This window comes from Rousettus aegyptiacus, unplaced genomic scaffold (genome assembly GCF_014176215.1).
Source record: "Rousettus aegyptiacus isolate mRouAeg1 unplaced genomic scaffold, mRouAeg1.p scaffold_m13_p_1, whole genome shotgun sequence".
NCBI classification, from domain to species: Eukaryota; Metazoa; Chordata; class Mammalia; order Chiroptera; family Pteropodidae; genus Rousettus; species Rousettus aegyptiacus.
The window spans coordinates 185,028,537-185,048,168 of NW_023416284.1; the positions used below are offsets into that span (position 1 = coordinate 185,028,537).

Genomic DNA, 19,632 nt, shown 5'->3' on the forward strand with positions numbered 1-19,632 from the left:
AGGGAGGTGACCCAGCGCAGAGAAAGGGGTGCTGGGCAGCAAGCACATGCACACGGCCATGCAGGCTGAGAAGGGGCGGGGGACAATCGGGGCACAGCGGGTTCGCTAGAGAGGCTGGACGGTGTGGGGGCGCGGGGAGTGGGGGGGGCGTGCAGACACACAGGAGGCGGCGTCGGGGGCGGGGTCGAACTCGGAGCTCTAGCGCGGCAGGCACGGCAGCGGAGGCGGTGGCCCACGCAAAATGTCTGGGGCACGAGGACTTCAGAGCCGATCCCGTTTCCCAGAGCGTCCGGCTGGGGAGGCCAGGAGGCCGGGAAGGCCGGGGAGGCCGGGGAGGCGGGGAGGCGGGGAGGCCGGGGAGGCGGGGGAGGCCGGGGAGGCCGGGGAGGCGGGGAGGCCGGGGAGGCCGGGGAGGCGGGGAGGCCGGGGAGGCGGAGGCGGCGTGGCCGCGCCTCTGCGGGCCCAGTGCTTTCCAGGGCGGCGCCGTCCCCCAATCCCACCGGCAGAGGGCGCGGCACCCGGCGGCTCTCCGCGTCCGAGCGCTGGCTGGGGTCATTTCTGGGCTGTCCTGAGAACGCGCTGACCTCGCGTGGCTTTAGCCGGCATCCCCCGGTGGCCGACGACCTGAGGCATCGTGGGTCAGTCCTCGTTGGTGAAATGTCTGCTCCTGTCTTTTGCCCATTTTTTAATGGGAACTTCTTTTTGACTATTGAGTTGTAAGAGTTCTCTGTATAATCTGGTTGCGAGTCCTTTCTTTTGTCAGATACGTAATTTGTTAATATTTGGGGGAGCTCGAATCAATGCTATGCCCCATGACGCCTTCCTACCAAAGCAGAGTCCTAGTCACTATTTATTTTTTAAAATCTTCACTCTAAACAAACTTTGTGGTCCCTGGAAATGAGTGACCACCTTGACGGGTCGCCCACGCCGTGTGGCCAGCCAGAGCTGCCTGCCGCGTCGCAGTTACAGAACACACCGCTGCTCGGAAAATCGACGCGCCGAGGCGGTTTTAAAACCCGAGCGCGTGCGCGGCCAGCGCCAGGTGAAGAACCGCCGGCCCCGCCTGCTGCTCCCCCCTCGGAGAGAGAAGACGCGGTTTAGGATGAGCCCTTATCACTTATTAATTGAACTTTCCCCCACCCCAAAAAAACACATTTCCAGGGAAACTTCTTCTGTCCTAGAGAAACTTTTGGAAAATATTAACCAATTACTTCCTGTCTTAATTTGGAACCAAGTGAAGTCCTTGTGTACCCTTCAACGGGGTATTTATATGGCATTTCATGCCAGTCGTGACTTCCTTGGAGGCTTGAGAATGTTCAATGTAACGGTTTCCTAGTGCTTTTAATAAATGTATCAATTTTCTTCATGTGCACAGAACTGTCCCCAGACTGCCCTTTCGGCCTTTTGGGGACAGAAACTAGTACTTGGCATTCAGGCGTTGAGGGTCTTTGGAAGATCCAGCCCACCCTCACTGGTCACTCTTGGACGAACACTTTGTCTGAGCTTCTGGGATCCCCAGCGTTGCGAGTGTGGGTGCCTGGGACCGAGCCCTGATTCCGTTGCTTATGGGACCTGGCTGAGACACCTACACTTCCATTTCCCTTCTTCACCTGCGGAATGGGGATCACTCAGTCCACCCTCTGTCTGTCTGTGAAGTCGATGAGGGCGAGTGAATGAATAGCTTTGCAATCTTCTGAGTTCCGGAGGTCAATGCACAGAATCAAATAAATATTTCTGCTAATGGCTTGCAGTCCTCTCCCTGAAGTAGAAAGTAAAAACAAAATGTTTAATAGCAAATGCTTTTTGAAGGATTTATGTCAGTTTTGAATGTAATTTTCTTCTTTGGATGATCTTAGAATTGGTGGTATGCGGTGTTTACTTTTTTATTTTTACTTTAATTTTTATTAACACTTTTAATAGCATTCCTATTTACTTAATCATTGGCAGCTGGTTTGCTCACCTGTTTCTCGGGACCCTGAAGCGGTCCCTGGAGTTTTATTATAATTTCCTCCGCAGCCCTCAGGCCAGCAGGAATGTGTTTACAGTGCTCTACCGATCTCTGGGCCTGGAGTTTGAGGGCGCAATCTCGGAGTGGGCCACTTGGGGCACGATGCCTCTCTCCCCCATCTCTCCGTGGCCTGGTGTCCGTCACTTTCCTGATGAGATGGGGAGCCTTCTCCACCCACCGCCCCCCACCCCCCGCCGCTGCGTGGGACCCAGTGGTTGGAACAGCACAGGCTTTGTCCCAGGGGCCAGACCCAGGACACCTGCCCCACCCCCACTCATAGCCACAGCTGCGGATTAAACAGCAGATTAAAAGCCAGATTTGGATTTTCTATGTTTCGGCCTTTTTTCCTGTGTCCTGGGCAAGTCAATTGACCCATTGTTCTCGAAAAGTCTTCACTCTTGGTTTTCCGTGAGAGCCAGAATTGGGGCTTTTTCCTGTCGTCGTAAGCCAAAGCCGAACTATTCCAGCTATGCTGCCTGCAGTGGGCACTGTCCAGGGGCCGGGCGTGCAGGATTCTCGTGCTTTCCACCCACTCTCCCCAGGGAGCCAGCAGCCTCTACGCCCTGCACTTGCCGCGTAAACACCCGGCGGCCTCCACAGAGCTGCCTGAATGCAGGCGCTTTGCCTCCGCGCTCGCCGCGGGCCGCAGCCACTGCAGCCACGGCAGCCCCCACCTGCAGGTCCAAAACACCCGCCCCGTGGATTCACCTGCACAAAGGCGCGGAAAGCTCCCTGCGAGTACTTTCTGCAGGAGGCCGTGCTGGTAGCTGCCCTGCTGGAGAGCCAGCAGGTCAGTCAGCAAGTTCGAGAGGGGACATTCTGGGCTGAAAGAGGTGGCATTAGTGTCAAGGGGTTGAGGAGAACCACGGGGGGGCTGGGGACTGACCTAGGTGTCCCCCCATTAACTCCAGTGGGTAGACCAGGCCCCCCTGGGGCTGGCAGTGCAGCCCAGGTGGGTGTCTGGGGGTCCTGGGGCAGGAGAAGGGTGGGTGCACCTGGCGGCTGTGCCAGGGAGTACCCCCATGGCGCTCGCGCATTTGCGTGCCTGCGTGTGTGCGTGAGTGCTCGTGTACATTTGCACACACGTATGTTCATGCATGTGCACACACGTGTGCGCGCGCCTGTGCGCCCGCGCAGGGAAGGAGGCACCACGCACGGCTCCGGCAAGCTCCAGCACGGCCCGTCGGCCCCTCTGCGGCTCCCGCTCGCGGAGATCCCCGCCTGCGGCGGCTCTTGGGCCGGAGCGGGCATCGGAGCTGAGCGGGGTGCGGCGCCGGCGCGGGAGGTGGGGCTCGGGGAGGAGGGAGGGAGGAGGGCCGAGGGAGGGAGGAGGCTCCGGGACGTTCTGGAGTTCTTTGACAGGAGCCAGAGAAGCCGGGAAGGACCGGAGGACGGCGCAGTGCCGCAGGGCAGCTGGTCGAGTCCGGGCCTCGTGGAGCGGTGGGAAGGGCACCAGGAGCCGCCGCCGCCGCCCTCCGTCCGGCTCCCGGCCGCGCGCCCCGCCGGCACCATGCTGCTGCCGCGGCTCTGCTGGCTGCCGCTGCTTGCGGGGCTGCTCCCGCCGGCGCCCGCGCAGAAGTTTTCGGCGCTCACGGTGAGTCCCGGCCCCGTGCCCGCGTCCCCGCCGGCCCAAGCGCCCAGGCAGAGCGCAGGTGACCCTCGAGGAGGTGGCGCCTGCGCCCGCTGGCACGGCCGGGGCAGGTGGGTCCCAGGCTGGTACTTGGTGTGCGCGCCGGGGCCAGACAGCCACCGTCTTCGGTGGGCTCCTGGGGTCCGCCCTTCTCCGGGGACCCCTACCCGCCTGGAGGACCTGCTCAGCTGCGGGCGGCTCCTGGGGTCCTACCGCCACGGGTAGGAGGGAGTTGGGGTGCGCTCCGCGACTCGCGGGTGAGCAGGGCCTCGCGCGGACACAGGGTCTGGGAACGCCGGCGCCGGCCCCGCCACGGACTCGGCGCCCGGTGCCGCCGACCACCGGCTCCCAGCGCGCGTCTCCGCGGGCTCTGTGCGCGTGCGCTGGGGAAGTCGTGGGCCCTCCTCGGGCCCACAAGCCTCGCCTGGCTCTCCCGGAGACCTCCCGAAGTGCAGCTGGGAAAAGTAGATGACGTTACAAATAAGGATCATCTGTCACTCGTGTAAGCGGCAGAAAGGGGAGGGAGGAGGCGCCTCCCCGTCCTGTGGCCGCTTTGCCCTGCGGGTCCTCTCCCGGGGCCGGTGCTGTGCGCACGCCGGCTCGCGCCTGAGCGCATGGGTCACCGCGGTTGACCGCTGTATGTTTTTCTTTCTTAGCTGAAACTTCTAGACGACGGCCTTGGCCGGCGAGGCGCACGGTGCCAAGCGCGGAGCCATGTCCAGGGGGCTGAGCCAAGCCACCGGCCGCTGGCCCGGGCCGCGTCTGCAGCCCCCAGCTCGGGCGGACCTCGTGGGCTTGCAGTGTTTGCAAACCCATAATTAATGCAATCTGCAGAAACGAAAACATTCCACTTAAATGTGTTTTTGAACAAGTGCTTGAGAAAACACGAAGGCAGAGAGAACACCTCTGGCGGAGGGACTCTTTTAAGTGGACAGGGACTTGTCCTCAAGGGTTTATTGTATCGAAAATAGACGCTTGGAATGAGCTGTGGTCCCGTTCTGCTTTTCAGCAAATCTGAAGCACTCCTGCGAGCCTTTTTCTTTCTTTCTTTTTTTCTTTCTTTCTTTCTTTTTTTTTTCAAAGCAGTGTGAGGGGGGAAGGAGTTAGTGCGTTCGCGGTTCATACCTAAAATTCTTCTGCAGCCGTCCTGGGGTCCCTGCCTTGTGTCTCACAATGACTTGTCGATTAGAAACTGCTAACTTTCGCACGCCTGGCCTTCCCATCAGAACTCCGACTCCCCCAGGGGGACCATCAGACACTTCCTGCGTGTGTTCTTGGGGACACGCATCCACATGTACATATACGCAGAGCCGCACGCACACGCACACACACACGCACACAGACGCTCTGCCGACTGGATCGGAGGCCGTGGAGAGACAGACCAGTTCTCAGAGCGAGACCCCAGTGTCCCCTTCTGGAGCTGTGACAGCACGTTGCCAGCCGTTGCCACAGATTTTCTGAAAGTGCAGAAAGCAGACTGTCATCTGCTGCTGTCTTGGGGGGAGCCTCAGCCGGGTGGTCCCTGGGAGGAAGAGCAGGATCCATGTGGTTAGTTACTGGAACCATTTAAATCTGCAGATTCTCCCCTCCCCTCCCCTCCCCTCCCCTCTTTTAGTTGAACTGCTTGCTTTGCCTCTGGTGCCTTGCGGTCCCAAGCCAGCTGCGAGGGGCTCCTGGGCTGCCAGCCACACGTGGGGCCCGGCGGGGAGCCCATCGCGAGGGAGACGCTCCTGGTGCCGGTTTCACTGCTCCGCTCCAGAACACTTTTGGTCTCATAAACGGCATTTGCAAATAAAATGCCGCATTGCTTTTGCATCCAGGAGAAAAGCTGAAAGCCGTAAAATATTTTGGCAGACTCCTTCCCAGCCCGCCCCCGACCCGGGACGTCGCGAGGAAGCTTTGCGCCTGCCGCATCTTCCTGTGCAGCTTGTCTCTTTGCAGATTGCTTGCTAGTCCTCGGGAGATCTTCTGCAGACAAAGGAATGGCTTTTTCGCCACAGGACCCACGTGACCTGCGGTTAACCAGAGGCAGCATCAGTCGTGGGAGGCTGGGAGTGACTTAGCTTCCTCATCTTCAGTTTCCTTGTCTGTAAAGTGGGAAGAAAGTAACAATAGCTACTTAGCACGTGTAGGATTAAAGACGAGGCGTTTAATATGCCTGGCGCATGTGAGTCCTCCAGGTAACACCGTGTCCGAGGGCACCTGTGTCACTGGTCCACACGAGGTGGTTTTAAATTCCGCAGTCATCACTTCGCACGCTGCTGTGTGACCAGGCGTGCAGGGGTACTGGTCCCACGTGTTCCCACCCGTCACAGAGGTGGGGGGCGCGCTGCCTGCTCTCCGCGTGTGTGTATGCGTGTGAGTGAGACAAGGAGAGGTGCGCCGTGTGGACTGGACGGGCAGCAGGGGACGCCTCCTTCCGTTCGGTCCATTTCTTCTGGCCGGAAGCAGGGGCATCCCCGCCCCCTTGGGGTCGTGGGGGTCGTCACGTGGCTTCTCAGGACTGCGCGCTTGTCTCCTTTCTCCCTGCGTTTTGGGGCACAGTTTGCCTGAGCACGTCACTGGGTTTGGTCACTTCTGCTGTTCTGTGTTCAAGACCCAGAGAGTCTGATCTGCTTGATAATTACCATTTTATTTTTCACCACGGTCATCCTTTAGGAACGGCACTGTCAGACCCTTTGTGTTTTTTTCTGACGACCTTTGGATGGCTTTGTGTAACCCCTGGTCATCGGTGGTCAGACCTCAGCGGTATTCCGGGCAGCAGATGGCGCCGTTGAGTGTGTTAATGCCCTGCGACTTGGGCCCAGGCGGCTTCCTCCTTGAAGTGGGTGCAGCCTAAGGCCAGGCCACCTCTGCTGGCTGAGGGCCTGGCTGCCGTGTTTAAGTTCTGAGGAGGGCAGAGACTGCAGAATGACTTCCAGCATAGGTCATTGGCCACGCAGACAGGTCACGACCCTCTGCTTTGGCAGAGGTGCAGTTAGACGGCTTTGGTGGACAGTTGGAAAGCCGGGACCATTGAGGAGCGACATTTCCCGCCCTGAGTCCCCAGGCCTTGAGCCCAAGGCGTCACCCAGAGCAGTCTGAACAGCTCCGCCCGCGCGCGTGTGAGGGGGGGTCAAGCCACCTCCCTCTGAGCCCGTTCTCACCCCCAGGGGACCGGCCAGGGACTCCGTCGTGATGGGTGTCGCTGAGCTGCGCTCACTGTGTAAGGGCGCTTCGTGTCTGCGTTCTCGTTTCACCGTCACAACGATCGAACCAGAAACTTCCGATGTGTCACGTTCAAGAGGAGAGGAAGCGGGGTTCCCGAGGCCCCCCAAGTCCGCACGCGCGAAGCCCACGGAGGCGCCTCTAAATTTGGCCCAAGGGTCTGTCTCCCTTGGCGAGGTGGGCGTGGCCCCGGCACAGGTTTTGATGTCACTTCAAGGGACTTTATAATTCGGTGCCACCTTGTCCCAGACCGCTTGGCCGGCTGCGCGTCCCCGCGGGGGTCGGGCGCGGGCCGGGCCGGGGGCGCGCTGGTCTGGGGCCTGTGCCCAGGGTGGGCGCGGCCTCTTCCGCCCCGTGCGCATGCATTTGGGGGGCAGGAGGTGGGAAAGCGGCCTTTGCTCACGTGTAGTTTTAGAGTTTCGTCAGTCGCATGTCCATGAGCTCTGACACAGGTCACAGAGACGCGCACGTCAAAGTGCGCGTGCGCCGGGTCTGCGCTTTCCCAAAGGCGCCTGAGGTTCCGCAAGCCATTTCGCGATTCAGGGTCCCCTATCCCTCCCACCTTACATGCTGCGGGACCTGGGACGAACACACAGCCCCAGGGGGACCAGAGCGGGTCAGGAGAAGAAACCAACACCGGAAAGCCGTTTCCATGGCGACTGACGGCCCCAGCACCAGCGGGAGCCACATCAGGTGTGGTGTCAAGTCCTGGCGTAAACTGGAGCCGCCTGGGGCCCCACCGAGCGCGCAGGACGTGGGCCCCGCACACCTGCTGCAGGCTCCTGAGGCCGTGGGCTTCTAATGCTAGTCAAAACGAACCTGCACAGCGAGCTAGTGTGTTAGAATGGGGCTGTCGCTGAGATGAGCAGCGTTGCCTTTTGGGCAAGGGTGACATCTCCGTGTTTTTAAATTAAAAGGTACCCTGTTCCACATATACGAGACACAGATCGAGAATGATGGATTTGCAGTAGGATCTTGTCATTATAGAGCAAAAATAAGAAAAAAGCCTTCTGAGTTAATTTATAGAAAACTAGGATTGTCACCTTTACGCTTCTCTGAGTGACGGTGTTGGCGACAAGCTTTCACTATTAATATTTGCACATCTGCAGACTTCGAATATCAACCTATTGCATGTTTAACCAAAGCCCACCAGCGGAAAGAGTTCAGAAAATGAAATTCTAATTTCGTATGGGTTAAGAAAAAATTATTGTAAAAGTGAAAATAACAGGCATTCCCAGGTGGTTTTGTAGTCCCGGGCTGAAAAATCCAAGAGCGAAAGTTGGTGATAAAACACAAATGAACAGAACCAAGTAAAATGTCAACTCACATTTATATTGTTAGGATTTTAAAAAGTTATAAGTGGAAACTTGTACACCGCAACATCTAGCCAAAGTTAACGAGAATTTCCAGCACGGTGGTGGTCACAGCGCGACTGCCGAAGCCGTAATTATGTTCAGGTTTTTGTCGTGGGTGACACAACGGGTGTGTGACCAGTTAAGGGGCGGGGTGTCCACGCGGTGCGCGAGGACCCCCTTCCTTCCGCTTCCGCCCTTTCCCCTTCCTGCCTCTCACACGTCCACCCAAGTCACAGTCACTGGCTCGGATTCCGTCGTCACCAGTGTGTTGCCGGTGGCATTGCGGCCGGGCTGAAATTCCCTGAGGTCTCCTTAGTTTCCCTTCCTCACATTCTGTCCTCCGAAAGTGTGTGTCCTTCTCGGTCCTGGAGGCCACCGAGGGCGGGTGGCCGGGCGCACCTGTCCCCAGCGCCGGTCCGGCAGGTGCGGTGGCCGGTGCCGCCGTCTCTGCACCTGCAGCAGCATGTCACGAGCCCGTGCCTACGGCAGGTTTTTTGTTTGTTCGTTTGTTTTTCTTTTTCTATTTTTGTGAGAGCGTTTTAAACCAACTCTTGGCATTTGAGGTTGCGGGCATGGAGTCCTCCAATAATAATGAAGTTTCAGAAAACACGAAGGTTTTAGGCAAACAACGATCTGCGGTGTGTTTGATCCTGGTTCGGACACTTCCGCAGGCCGAAATCAGGCCCGTTTCTTTCTGAATGGTCCCTGATTTGCTGGGTTTAGTCACTTAAAGACCAAGTTCATCAGTTTCTTGGCAGAAAATGCTGTAGTGTTTAGGTCGACCTTGGCCAAGTTGGGCGTTTGTGTTTATTTCTCTGCTCCTCTGTTCTGTGATCGAGGCGCTGGAAACAGTGCGTGTACCCCACTCACAGAGAGCCCTGTTCCGGGGTCAGGAAAATCTGGCTTCCGTCGCCTTGCCTGGCCTGGCCGGGTCCATGCCACACTAGCCGTGATGGACTGAAGAAGGTAGTAGACACTTCTGTGGACCCAGCCAGGGCGTTTGATGCTGGGAACATGGTTAGCACCCAGGAGGCCGGGCCCAGGCCAGCTGTGAGGGTTGAATGTCACAGTGGGTGACCGCATGTGGCCGAGCTGGGGAAGCCCCGCGTGGCCTCCTCTCCCACAGCCTCCTGAGCAGCGGAGGGGGAGGCGCCTGCCACCCTGTGGAGCCGCAGACTCACACTGGCTCTTGTCTGCCAGAGCCGAGGGAGCAGGCGGGGAGCAGGGGACCTCCCAGCACCAGGGAGCTGCCGAGAAGTGTCCTGGCAGCTGTCCGAGCAGCGATGGAAGGGCGCAGTGCTGGCGGCCGGGCCGGTGGCCTGGGTTTCTGCGCGCACAGCTCGGCTTGCAGGGGCAGGGGCTGCGAGGCCCTGGCCGAGCCTGTGTTTGGCAGACGCGTTTCACCGACTCTCTTCCGTGTCATCAGCGCTCCAATGGCGTGAGGCGTCGCTGCCCTCGGGTGCGACTCAGCCCAACCTCAGCCCCGGAGTTCGGTCCTGCCTGAGGCCACCCTTCTCTCCGCGTCTTGGTCCCCGCGTAGCCACATCTATGGCCCGTTTCAGACTCACCTTTACTTCACTGCAGGCCAATTTTGTGACCACCAGCCTCGTGGACACACAGCGTGACCCCTCTGTGTGAGATTCCCTTCACACACCTGCGGTTTCCCACTCTGCCATAAAACCAAAGAAAATTAACAAATCAAAAGAAATAGCACAGAAGCACTCTGCATAACTTCCCTCTTACATTCAGAGGCCACTCTCACACCCTTCCTCACGCTTGAAATCAAGTTGATATAAAAAGGCTCCCTGAGGCGCCTGTCGATCCATTGATAAGAGCCAATTGCTTTAAAATAAAAAACAGAAGTTACAAAATAAACACATTCCATATACACTTATAATTTAAAAAACAATTCAAGAGATTTAAGTGGAGGTATTACAGCAGAATTTAGTGCATTGTTGTCGTTTTTTTTTTTTTCAGTTGTAGATTCACTGTGGAATTCAGTTGCTTCTACAAAGGACTTGGGTGTGTGTGATGAACACATAAAAAAAAGAAACAAAACAGTACATTTAAAAGTAATTTTAGAATAATGACCTTTGGAAAAAAGAAGTTAGTGTCCTCCCATATTGTGGTGGCCAGCAAGGTCAAGACTGTCAAATGATGGCATTTTGAAAGTTCCTGGCCAGTTTGGGGATTAGGGTTCCAGACGACAACAGCCTCCCTGCCTATTAGGGAAAAGCTCCGGGGCCCCCTTTCCAGGATGTGCGGGCCCCGTCCCCGCAGCGTGGCTCCCGCCAGGACGTGCGGACCCCATCCATGCAGCGTGGCTCCCGCCACACTTCCCCTGGTGGCTTCTCGCGTCTCTCCGGGCCGAGCCAAGCCACTGTGTGTGCCGCGGGCGTGTGTCCCCGGACACTCCACAGCGCGAGGCAGGCGAGGGACAGCGCTGGCCTGAGCACACACGTCCCGGCGGGGCGCGGCCGCAGGTGTGCTCGTGCCCGTCGGCCTCCGCGAGGCATCGTCGTCTGCAGGCAGCTGCCAAGGACTGATCTCCATTCGGAGGTGCACTCCAGGTGCGCGATCCAGGTGCGGCCCTGGGGCGCCGTGCTGCACTCGCGCCTCCGCCTCCTCCACCTGAGCCTGAGGGCGTGTCCTGCGTGGCGGCCCCGCCCCCAGCCCGCTCCCCACGCGGCCCACAGGGGGGCGCCCAAGAGCAGCCTGGCCGCCAGGGGCACCAGGTGGGAGGTGGGGCTTGGGGTCCGACCCCCGGCCAAGCTTCTGCCACCTCGACGACGAAAAGCCCCACTGTCTGCCCCTTAGCGTGAGCTCGGGCCTCGCGTGCAACTCTCCGGTTTTAAAGACTCGGCGCAGGAAGCAGAGACGCTAAATTAGGGGATGGAGGGAACACCAGGGACTTTCTGCGATGTCCCTGCGCCCTAACCTGGAAGTCTGGGATTTGCGTGTTGAAATCTGCGCCGTCCGTCAGCTGCCGTCGGGGGTCCTGGGTGGGGCTCGGGTTCGCGCTCCGGGGGCCGCGGGGGGCGTCGTGGCTTCCCGCGTTTGCCTGCGAGGTCTGCGTTCCGACCCGTGCTCCCCAGGGCGCGAGTTCCCGCACGCGTCGGGGTCACCAGGGCCCTTCCCCGCGAAGCTGTCACCACGTGCCAGGGCAGCGGTCCTCTGGGACGGGGACGAGCCGGCCGCCACCGCCCTCGGCGCGCTCTGCCTGGCCTCTCCCCGCATCGGCCTCAGACACCGTGCGCCTTCCTCCGCATCCAAGAGTCTGGAGGAGACTTTAAAACATCATTATTGGCCCCCGTTCAAATGTGCATTCTTCCCCCCGCCCCCCGTTTCCGCTTGCTAGCGGTGTTCTTTCTCGTGCACTTCCGGCGACAGCTGCGGTCGTCCCGGCCGCTGGTCCGTGCGGGCCATCGCGCCGAGGCGCCAGGCGCGCGGACACACACGCACCTGTTTGCGGCTCGGCCCTGGCTGCGCGTTTGTCGCTGCGTTGCCGCCCCGCGCCCAGCAGGGAGCGCCGCCGGCCCGCGGCGGGCGCACTGGCGTCCCCGAGGGTGCGGCCCCGAGGGTGCGGCCCCTCTCTCTCCGGTTCTAACGCACACTCTCGTCCGCGTCTCCGCTTTCCGTGTTTCCCGGCCGCCTCACCCCGCCTGCGACGCCTTTCCCTGGTGCCGCGCGGCTCGCTGGCCAGTCCCTTTCTCTGCGATGAAAAGGGCACAGGAGGCCCCTGGTGAGACAGACCGATGGAATTTAGCACACCCCGGGCCTCGTGGACTCTGGCAAAGGGTCGCGGGAGCTGGTGGTGATGACTCGGGCTCCATGTGGGCGGACGGCCCTCTGTGGCCCGCCGCCTGGTGGCCGGTGGGCGGGAGGACTGAGCTTGCCTCCCCTGGGGTGGGGCCCACGTGCCCTGTGGGGAGCAGGATGCCACGGGTCCTGGGGCCCGGGCTCCGGTGCCAGCACCCCGGTCGCGATCCTGGTGTGTGCCCTCACGGGGGCTGCAGCGGCTGCTGGGGTGGGTCTTCTGTGCTGTGAGGGGACTGTCCTGTTCCGTCACCATGCCCCGTGATCTCCGTCTGTCCTTGTCAACTCCACTCCCTCCGTGAGTCCGGATCTTGAGTGGGGTGGGAGCCGGCAGAACGGAAAACTCCCTGGGCGACCAGCCCTGCCCTGCACCCCCCACCCCCCTACCCCCCTACCCCCCCCCTCCTCAGGCCGTCCTCAGCCTGGTGATGCCAAACATGTTCTGTGCAGCCCCGCCCACGTGCCCCACTCTCCACAGACACCACCTCCTCCTCCAGGAAGCCCCCTGGGTTGGCCCAAATGCCAGCTCCATGTTCAGGGCACAGAACCGGGCGTTCAGTGGGGCCTGTGCTGTCGCGACCTCATCATGTAATAACTAAGCGCTGGTTTTGCCATGTGTGGGACCAGCATGGTGCAGAGTGAACCTGTGGGCGTTGTTAATGGCTGACGGTCAGTGTGGCCTTGTGGTGCTCAGGGCCCTGTCCAGGGCGACGTTCCCACAGTGACTCCTCTGTCCCTCGCAGGGCCTGGTGCAGTGGGGGCTTCGCCGCCCCGCTCTGCAGAGGAGGGAACCAGGACACGGAGGGATTGGGTGCCCGGGACACGGGGCTGAGGGGCGGGCCGGCGGGTGGCAGCCTGGCAGGCGGTCAGGGGCAGGATCGTGGCCAGGTTTCAGGGTGAGGGGCTGGCCACAGCCGCGGCCTCGCTGAGCGAGGGTTCGCAGGGTCTTCCGGCTGGTGCCACAGAGTCCCCTGGATCCGTGGACGTAGAATCTGGGTCCCGGGCAGGAAGCATGTGGCAGCATCTGGAGGGGACGCCTTTAAGGCGAGCCAGAGGAGCCTTCTTCCCATGAGCCACACCTGGGACGAGCGAGTCGGTGAAGCCAGCGCCGGTGCCGACCTTGGGGAGAAGCAGCCGCCAGGGACCTGCGGGCGCCTGGGCGGAGGAGCCGCGTGCCGCCAGGGAAGGTCCAGGGTGTGCTTGGGGACGGCCCCAGTCGGGACGGGGTGCCGGGCCGCGTTTCTCCCTGTGCTTCTGGTCACCTCAGCTCCCACCGAACGGCGGCTCCTCGTGCCTCTCGCTGAGGTTTTGAACTGCGCAGAGACCCCTCGAAGATGCCTTTTAGTTTACCGCAAATTAGATGAAATTGACTTTGATCAATGCTGCCAAAGACTTCCCCATCTGTACTCTGCTGGCCCCAGACTCACATGCGACTCAGCCCGCCGAGACGCGTGCCCTCCTCAAGCGGAATGGAGCCTGAACCCCCGGGTCTGCAAGCAATGTTTGCAAAGAACGCATGGGGCGCCCCTTTTTAGAGATTAAAAAATAAATTCCAGAAGCAACGTGACGATGTAACAGATGTTTTGAAAAATAACCCAGTGGTTCATGATGGTACCACCCGACACGTCTGCTTCGTTTGGGGGTGTCCTACTCAGGACCGTGACTTGAAGGACATTGTCGTGGTGAGAATTTTCTGTCTTTTTTACCGGGTGCCATGGAGGGGTCGGATGGGTACCAGGAGGGAACACGGGCCACACCCCCAGCTCTGGGGGCTCGCATGCCTGTCACGGGTCCCCTCGTGTCCCCAGGTGTGGAGTGCAGCCCGGCGGTGGCCTTCGCCGGCACCCCGCCACGCTCTTGCTGGCTCGGTGTTTAAAGGGAAATTCGATGCCAGATTTTTATCGAGAACAATTTCAGCATCCTCGCCTCTGCTGCAAGAGACGTTCTGGTGGGAACACAGTAATAGGCAGTCGCGGCACTTTTAAACGTTAAAGATGCAGGATAATGTAAAGGTCATGTGGATTTTCTTCGGTCTAAGTGCTTGTCGAGCGACAATCCTGACGCCCGCACTGGGGAGGGCATGAGAAAGGGCTGGGGCAGGTCCCTGGACCCTGGCTCCAAATGCTTGCAGTGTCTGTGAGATGTCCACGCCCTATGTGGTGTTTTGGGTGAAAGGATAAGGAAAATAGGGCCTCATTTGCCCATGGCGCTGGGCGCACCATGAATTTCAGTGTGTCAGGGTCGGCCGCTAAGCGCCAAGGGCAAGGCAGTCGCCGTGAGCAGTGGGAGCAGGCGCGGGGACCCGGTGGTTCTGACTTTTCCGGGCGATGCCAGCAGGCAGCTGAAGGAACCCGACATCAGACGGGGGAGGGCAGTGACGACCCGGGTTGGGGGTGGGGACCCGAAGTGAGGGAAGCGCACGGGAAACGCGGATTCCAGGGCTGGGCGCGGGCAGAGCTGTACGCGGGGCACGGGGTCCCCGTGGCGGGGCAGCGGGAGAGGGGGCGGGGACTCCCCGGGCGAGGAGCAGGGCCGGGCTCTGCTCTTCTGCGGTTTGGCGGGGGTTTCGCGTCTCCCTCCCTGATGGTGCCCGCTCTGGGGATGGCCCCGTGGAGATTCCTTCCACAATGTCTAGTGTGACATTAACTGTCACTGTCCTCCACCCAAAGTCCGCCGAGGGGCAGCTACCCACCCCCATCTCTGACATATCATTTTCACTGCTGGTGAGTAAACGGGCTCCCCAGGAAGGAAAAGACCCTCTGGGATTATTAGCAAGTGATTGGCTCAGATATAATCAGTTTCATGGGAATTCGGTTAGTTTTTTTCCGCTGTGTTTTAGCATACCCTCTGCGTCCGAGGTTCAGGAACCCAAGGGCCAGGTATCACTATTGTAACACCCCCACGAGCCAGGACAGCCTGGCCTGCAGCTGCCGTGTGCCACAGATGGTAGACGCGTCCCCTACTGCAGGTAGTCGTACTGGACGGTGTCCACAGCCCCCTCAGGACCGTCCTCGTTGGCTTTACTCCACCACAGAGAAATAGGCTCTCTGGGACAGTGTGAATGAAAGACGACCGTTTGGGAGGGCAATGAAATGCATAACATACCAGAGAGAGGGACATTCCAAATCCAATAGTGTGGGAAGGGACCTAGAAGGCTCTGAAGGCACCGCACAAGCCCAAGATGTGACCAATCTCTGTGTGTCCCCAACACACTGTGGAGGCCTGACTGTCATTGTAGCAGGGTTGAAGTATCGGTGTCCTGAGCAGGCTCCGCAGGTCACCCCCCCCCCCCGCCATGTCCCTCAGAGATGAAGCCCCTAAGCCAGACCGCGTCCGTAGCCCTGGCCTGCCCACTGCGAGGGGAATCTTGTCAATTTCTTGCCTCTTTATTTAATCTGCCATTTTCCCCAAAGCTTCAACATATTTTCTCTTTTTTAAACAAAAATGAATTTCCTTCTCGATTTATATATATTTTTTTGCTCAGCAGAAAAATAGTCGCGCCTGCAGCTCTCCCCTTCAGTGGATTTTATTTTTAAACTCTGTCGTTCACGGGTAGTGGCCCGCCTGTGCTCTCGACTTCTAGACGGTGAGAGAGCCAACGCAGGGACCGCTGACTCGGGGACAGTGCCCTCCAGAACTCTGGGCTCGGCATGGACGGCGTGCTCCAGCTGTGAAGCTTGAGAGGCACGTTAGGGACCCGAGGGTTCCCCAATGGGCCGTCGGCTGGAAAGAGGTTTGTAGAGATTCCACTGCGGGTCACCGGGTGTCGCCCACAGATTGTCGTCTTGCTTTGTGATTTTTACACACTCTTCTTTTCCCACCGTGACATTCTCGGTTCAAATGGCATATTTTATGAGAGCCTGACATGAAATCAGAAGAAATCATGGTGCTTCGAGAAATTACTGGGGTGACTTTGGGTCCTGTGGAGCTGGGAGCCGGGGAAGGTCCCACAGGCCGTCTGGGCCGCGTCCCGCAGGGTGTGTGTGTGCGGTGTGTGTGCTTGTGTGTGTGATGGACGGCCATCACTGCGGCCAGGGCCGCAGCTGCGGGAGCTCGTCCTTCTCCGCTCGACTTTCCCAGACGTGCTTCCAGAAGTGTCCAGAGCGAAGCCCGTTGCTCAGGGTGTGCGTACACAGGGTGGGACGGATGCCAAATCTCCCACCCCCGGGGTGCAGGGCGCACCTGCACTGTGTTTCCTTCCCTGGGGCCAAGGCCCGTGCGTGGGCCGGCAGCCGGGCGGGGAGGCGGGGACCAGAGCGCCGGAGTCTGACTCGCCCGCTCCGGATCACCCCGGATGCTCCACCCTCCGATGCCTGCGTGGCAAGGGCAGCGCTGGCAAGAGCAAACCGGTCCCACTGAACATGGACGGTGCCTTGTCCATGCGAGTACCACGTGAAATGCATCTTGGTCTCCTGTAAAAAGCTATATTTTGCTTTCAGAAGTCTTGCCGAGTTCACTGGACACTTTCTGTTGATCGAGGATGATTTTCCTTGTGCTGTTCCTGTCACGTGTCATTCTTATTTAGACTTTTCTCGTATTCATTGTAATATGTATTAGTTGAAAAGATTTATTGTATATTTAATTAAACTATAGCAAAAAGTTGCAAAGCCATCGACATTTCTAAGGAAGCACCACTTATGTCTGTTTTTTAAATACTCTTTTTATTTTCGATTACGGTTGGCATTCGATATTATTATTAGTGTCAGGTATACAATATAGTGATTAGACATTTATATAACTTAGGAAGCGAGCGCTCTGGGAGGTCTAGTGCCATCTGACACCATACGTGGTGGTTACGTTGTTGGCGATATTCCCCATGCTGTGCTCTACATCCCTGTGACTATTTTGTGACTACCAATGTGTACTCCTTAATTCTTTCACCTTTTTCACCCAATCTGCCGATCCCCTTCCCATCTGGCAACCATCAAAATATTTCCTGTATCTATGAGTTTGTTTCTGTTTTGTTTGTTCATTTATTTTGTTTTTTAAATTCCACATATAAGCAAACTCGGATGGTATTTGTCTTTCTCTGTCTGACTTACTCCACTCTTCACAATACCCCGAAGGGCCTCCCATGTTGTCACAAATGGTAAGATGCCATTCTTTCTATAACTGAGTAATAATTCCATCATATATATGTATATATATGATGGAATATTGTGCGCTCTCTCTCTCTCTCTCTCTCTTTCTCTCTCTCTCTATATATATATCACCTCTTCTTTATGCATTCATCTATTGATGGACACTTGGGTTGCCTCCATATCTTGGCTATTATAAATAATGGTGCAATAAACATACATATATCTTTTTGAATTTATGTTTTGAGTTTCTTTTGATAAATACCCAGGAGTGGAATTACTGGGTCCTTTTTTGTCTCTTGTTATAGCCTTTGTTTTAGAGTCTGTTTTGTCTGGTATAGTATTGCTACGTCAGGTTTTTTTTTTTTTTTTTCATTTCCATTCTCTTGAAATGTCTTTTTCCATCCCTTTATTTTCAGTCTGTGTGTATCTTTTGATCTAAAGTGGGTCTCTCCTAGGCTGCATGTGTAAGCATCTTGTTTTCTTAGCCATTCAGTCATCCTATATCTTTTGATTAAAGCATTTACTCCATTTACATTTAAAATAATTTGATACATGTATAGTTATTGACATTTTATTATTCATGTTTTTGATCTTTATTTTCTTCTTAAATAAGTCCCTTTAACATTTCTTTGACTATTTTGTGCCAAGCCCTCTGGCCTGCAAAGTTTCTGTTGAGTAATCAGCTGACAGTCTTATAAGAGTTCTCTAGTATGTAATTAGCTGCTTTCTCTTGCTGCTTTTAAGATTCTCTGTCTTTAACCTTCAGCATTTTAATTATGATGTGTCTTGGTATGGACATCTTTGGGTTCATCTTGTTTGAGACTCTGCACTTCCTGGGCTTATATGTCTATTTCCTTCACCAGATTAAGAAAGTTTTCTGCCATTATTTCTTCAAATAGGTTTTCAATTCCTTGCTCTCTCTCTTCTCCTTCTGGTATCCTGATGATGCGAATGTTGGTGCACGTGATATTATCCTAGAGGCCCCTTCAACTATCCTTTTTGGCTCCTTTTCTCTTGTTGCTGTGCCGATTGGGTGTTTTCTGCTACTTTATCTTCCAAATCACTGGTTTGATCCTCTGCTTCATTTAATCTACTGTTGATTCCCTCAGATGCAGAGGGTCCCCAACCTTTTTGGCACAAGGGACCAGTGCTCCTATGAGAATCTAATGCCTCATGACCTGAGGTGGACCTGAGGTGATGACGCTAGCACTGGGGAGTGGCCGCAAATACAGATGAAGCTTTGCTCGCTTGCTTGCCACTCACCTGCTGTGCAGCCTGGTTCCTAACAGGCCACATACTGGTACCAGTCCGCAGCCCAGGGGTTGGGACCTCTGCTCTAATGGGACCCCTTCAGTTCTGACTGGTTCTTTTAAATCTCTATTTTCGTTTCCTAGCTCTTACTGAAGTTCTCACTGAGATCATCAAGCATCCTTGTAACCAGTGTTTTGAACACTACATCTAGTAGATTGCTTGTCTCCATTTTGTTTAGTTCTTTTTCTGGAGCTTTATTCTGTTCTTTCATTTGGCACATGCTTCTTTGTCTCCTCATCTTGTCTGCCTCCCTGTGTTTTTTTCCCCCCTATGTTTTAGGTAGGGCTGCTATGTCTCCTGGTCTGAGTAGAGTGGCCTTATATAGTAGGTGTCCTGTGGGACACATGCTCTATAAGGTCACCTGTGGCAGGTACTCCAGGTGTGTCCCTTGTGTGGGTCGTGTGTGCCAATCTGTTGTAGTTGAGCCATGATTACTATTGGCACACCAGTGGGAGGGACTGACCCTCAGGCTGATTGGTTGTGAGGACTGGCCGGAGGAGCCGTTGCATGGGGGCTGACCCTGTGGAGCAGGATTCGCTTTAGCCAGGCTCTGGTGCCTGCTGAGTCTGCCTTCTGGGTGTGTCGTTCATGGAGGTGGTTGGTGGCGCTCTGGTGTGGTCTGAAGCTGGCAACCAGTGTGTTGGCGCTGGGGCCTCTTGGGAGGGGCTCTGCTGCAGGCCAAGGTCAGCTGCTGCGTGTGCCCTGCCTGGAGCCACTTGGTATGAACTACCGAGTGATCTCCAGATGGTTGTCATTTGTGCTGGGCTTGGAGGTGCATAACAGAGACTGAGCTGTGAACTGAGGCCAGCTGCCGACAATACCGGGCTTGGCACTGCTCAGCAAGAGGTACAGGGCACGCCGAGGCCAGATGCTGCCTGTTTGAAGTTTGTGAACCTTTGAGAGATTTTAGGAAAGTTCACAGCATGAGCCAGGACAGGTCGTTTGCATGGCAAAGCCACTGGAGGCGGCTTGGGTAGCTCGCATCTTGGGAGGGGCGGGGCCTCAGGGCGTCACGTGGGTGGGTGGGCGTGGCGAGTCGTGTCAGCCAGGTTGGTGGAGACTCAATATGGCGGCCGCCTGCGTCCTCACACCGGTAGGTGGGATGACTCAATGAAGGGACAGTACCCTCTGCCAGCACTTGTGTCTGGGAGGAAGCCGCCCCTCCAGCCCTCGCCCTGAAGCCAGACGATCCAGTTCCTCCCTGTGTCCCTGGCACCTTTCGAG

The 19,632-nt window shown here is 57.1% G+C and overlaps 1 protein-coding gene across 4 annotated transcripts in view; it reads left to right on the forward strand.

Moving 5' to 3' along the window:
• The first annotated feature begins 3,331 nt into the window (after positions 1-3,331).
• The window catches only part of SMOC2 (SPARC related modular calcium binding 2), an 84,879-nt gene continuing 68,578 nt past the window's right edge, over positions 3,332-19,632 (forward strand). For all 4 annotated transcript variants that reach the window (XM_036223670.1, XM_036223671.1, XM_016125082.2 and 1 more), the window contains exon 1: positions 3,332-3,602. In XM_036223670.1, the coding sequence (XP_036079563.1) occupies positions 3,519-3,602 (84 nt within the window). In that variant the 5' untranslated portion in view covers positions 3,332-3,518. The remainder of the gene's footprint in view (positions 3,603-19,632) is intronic.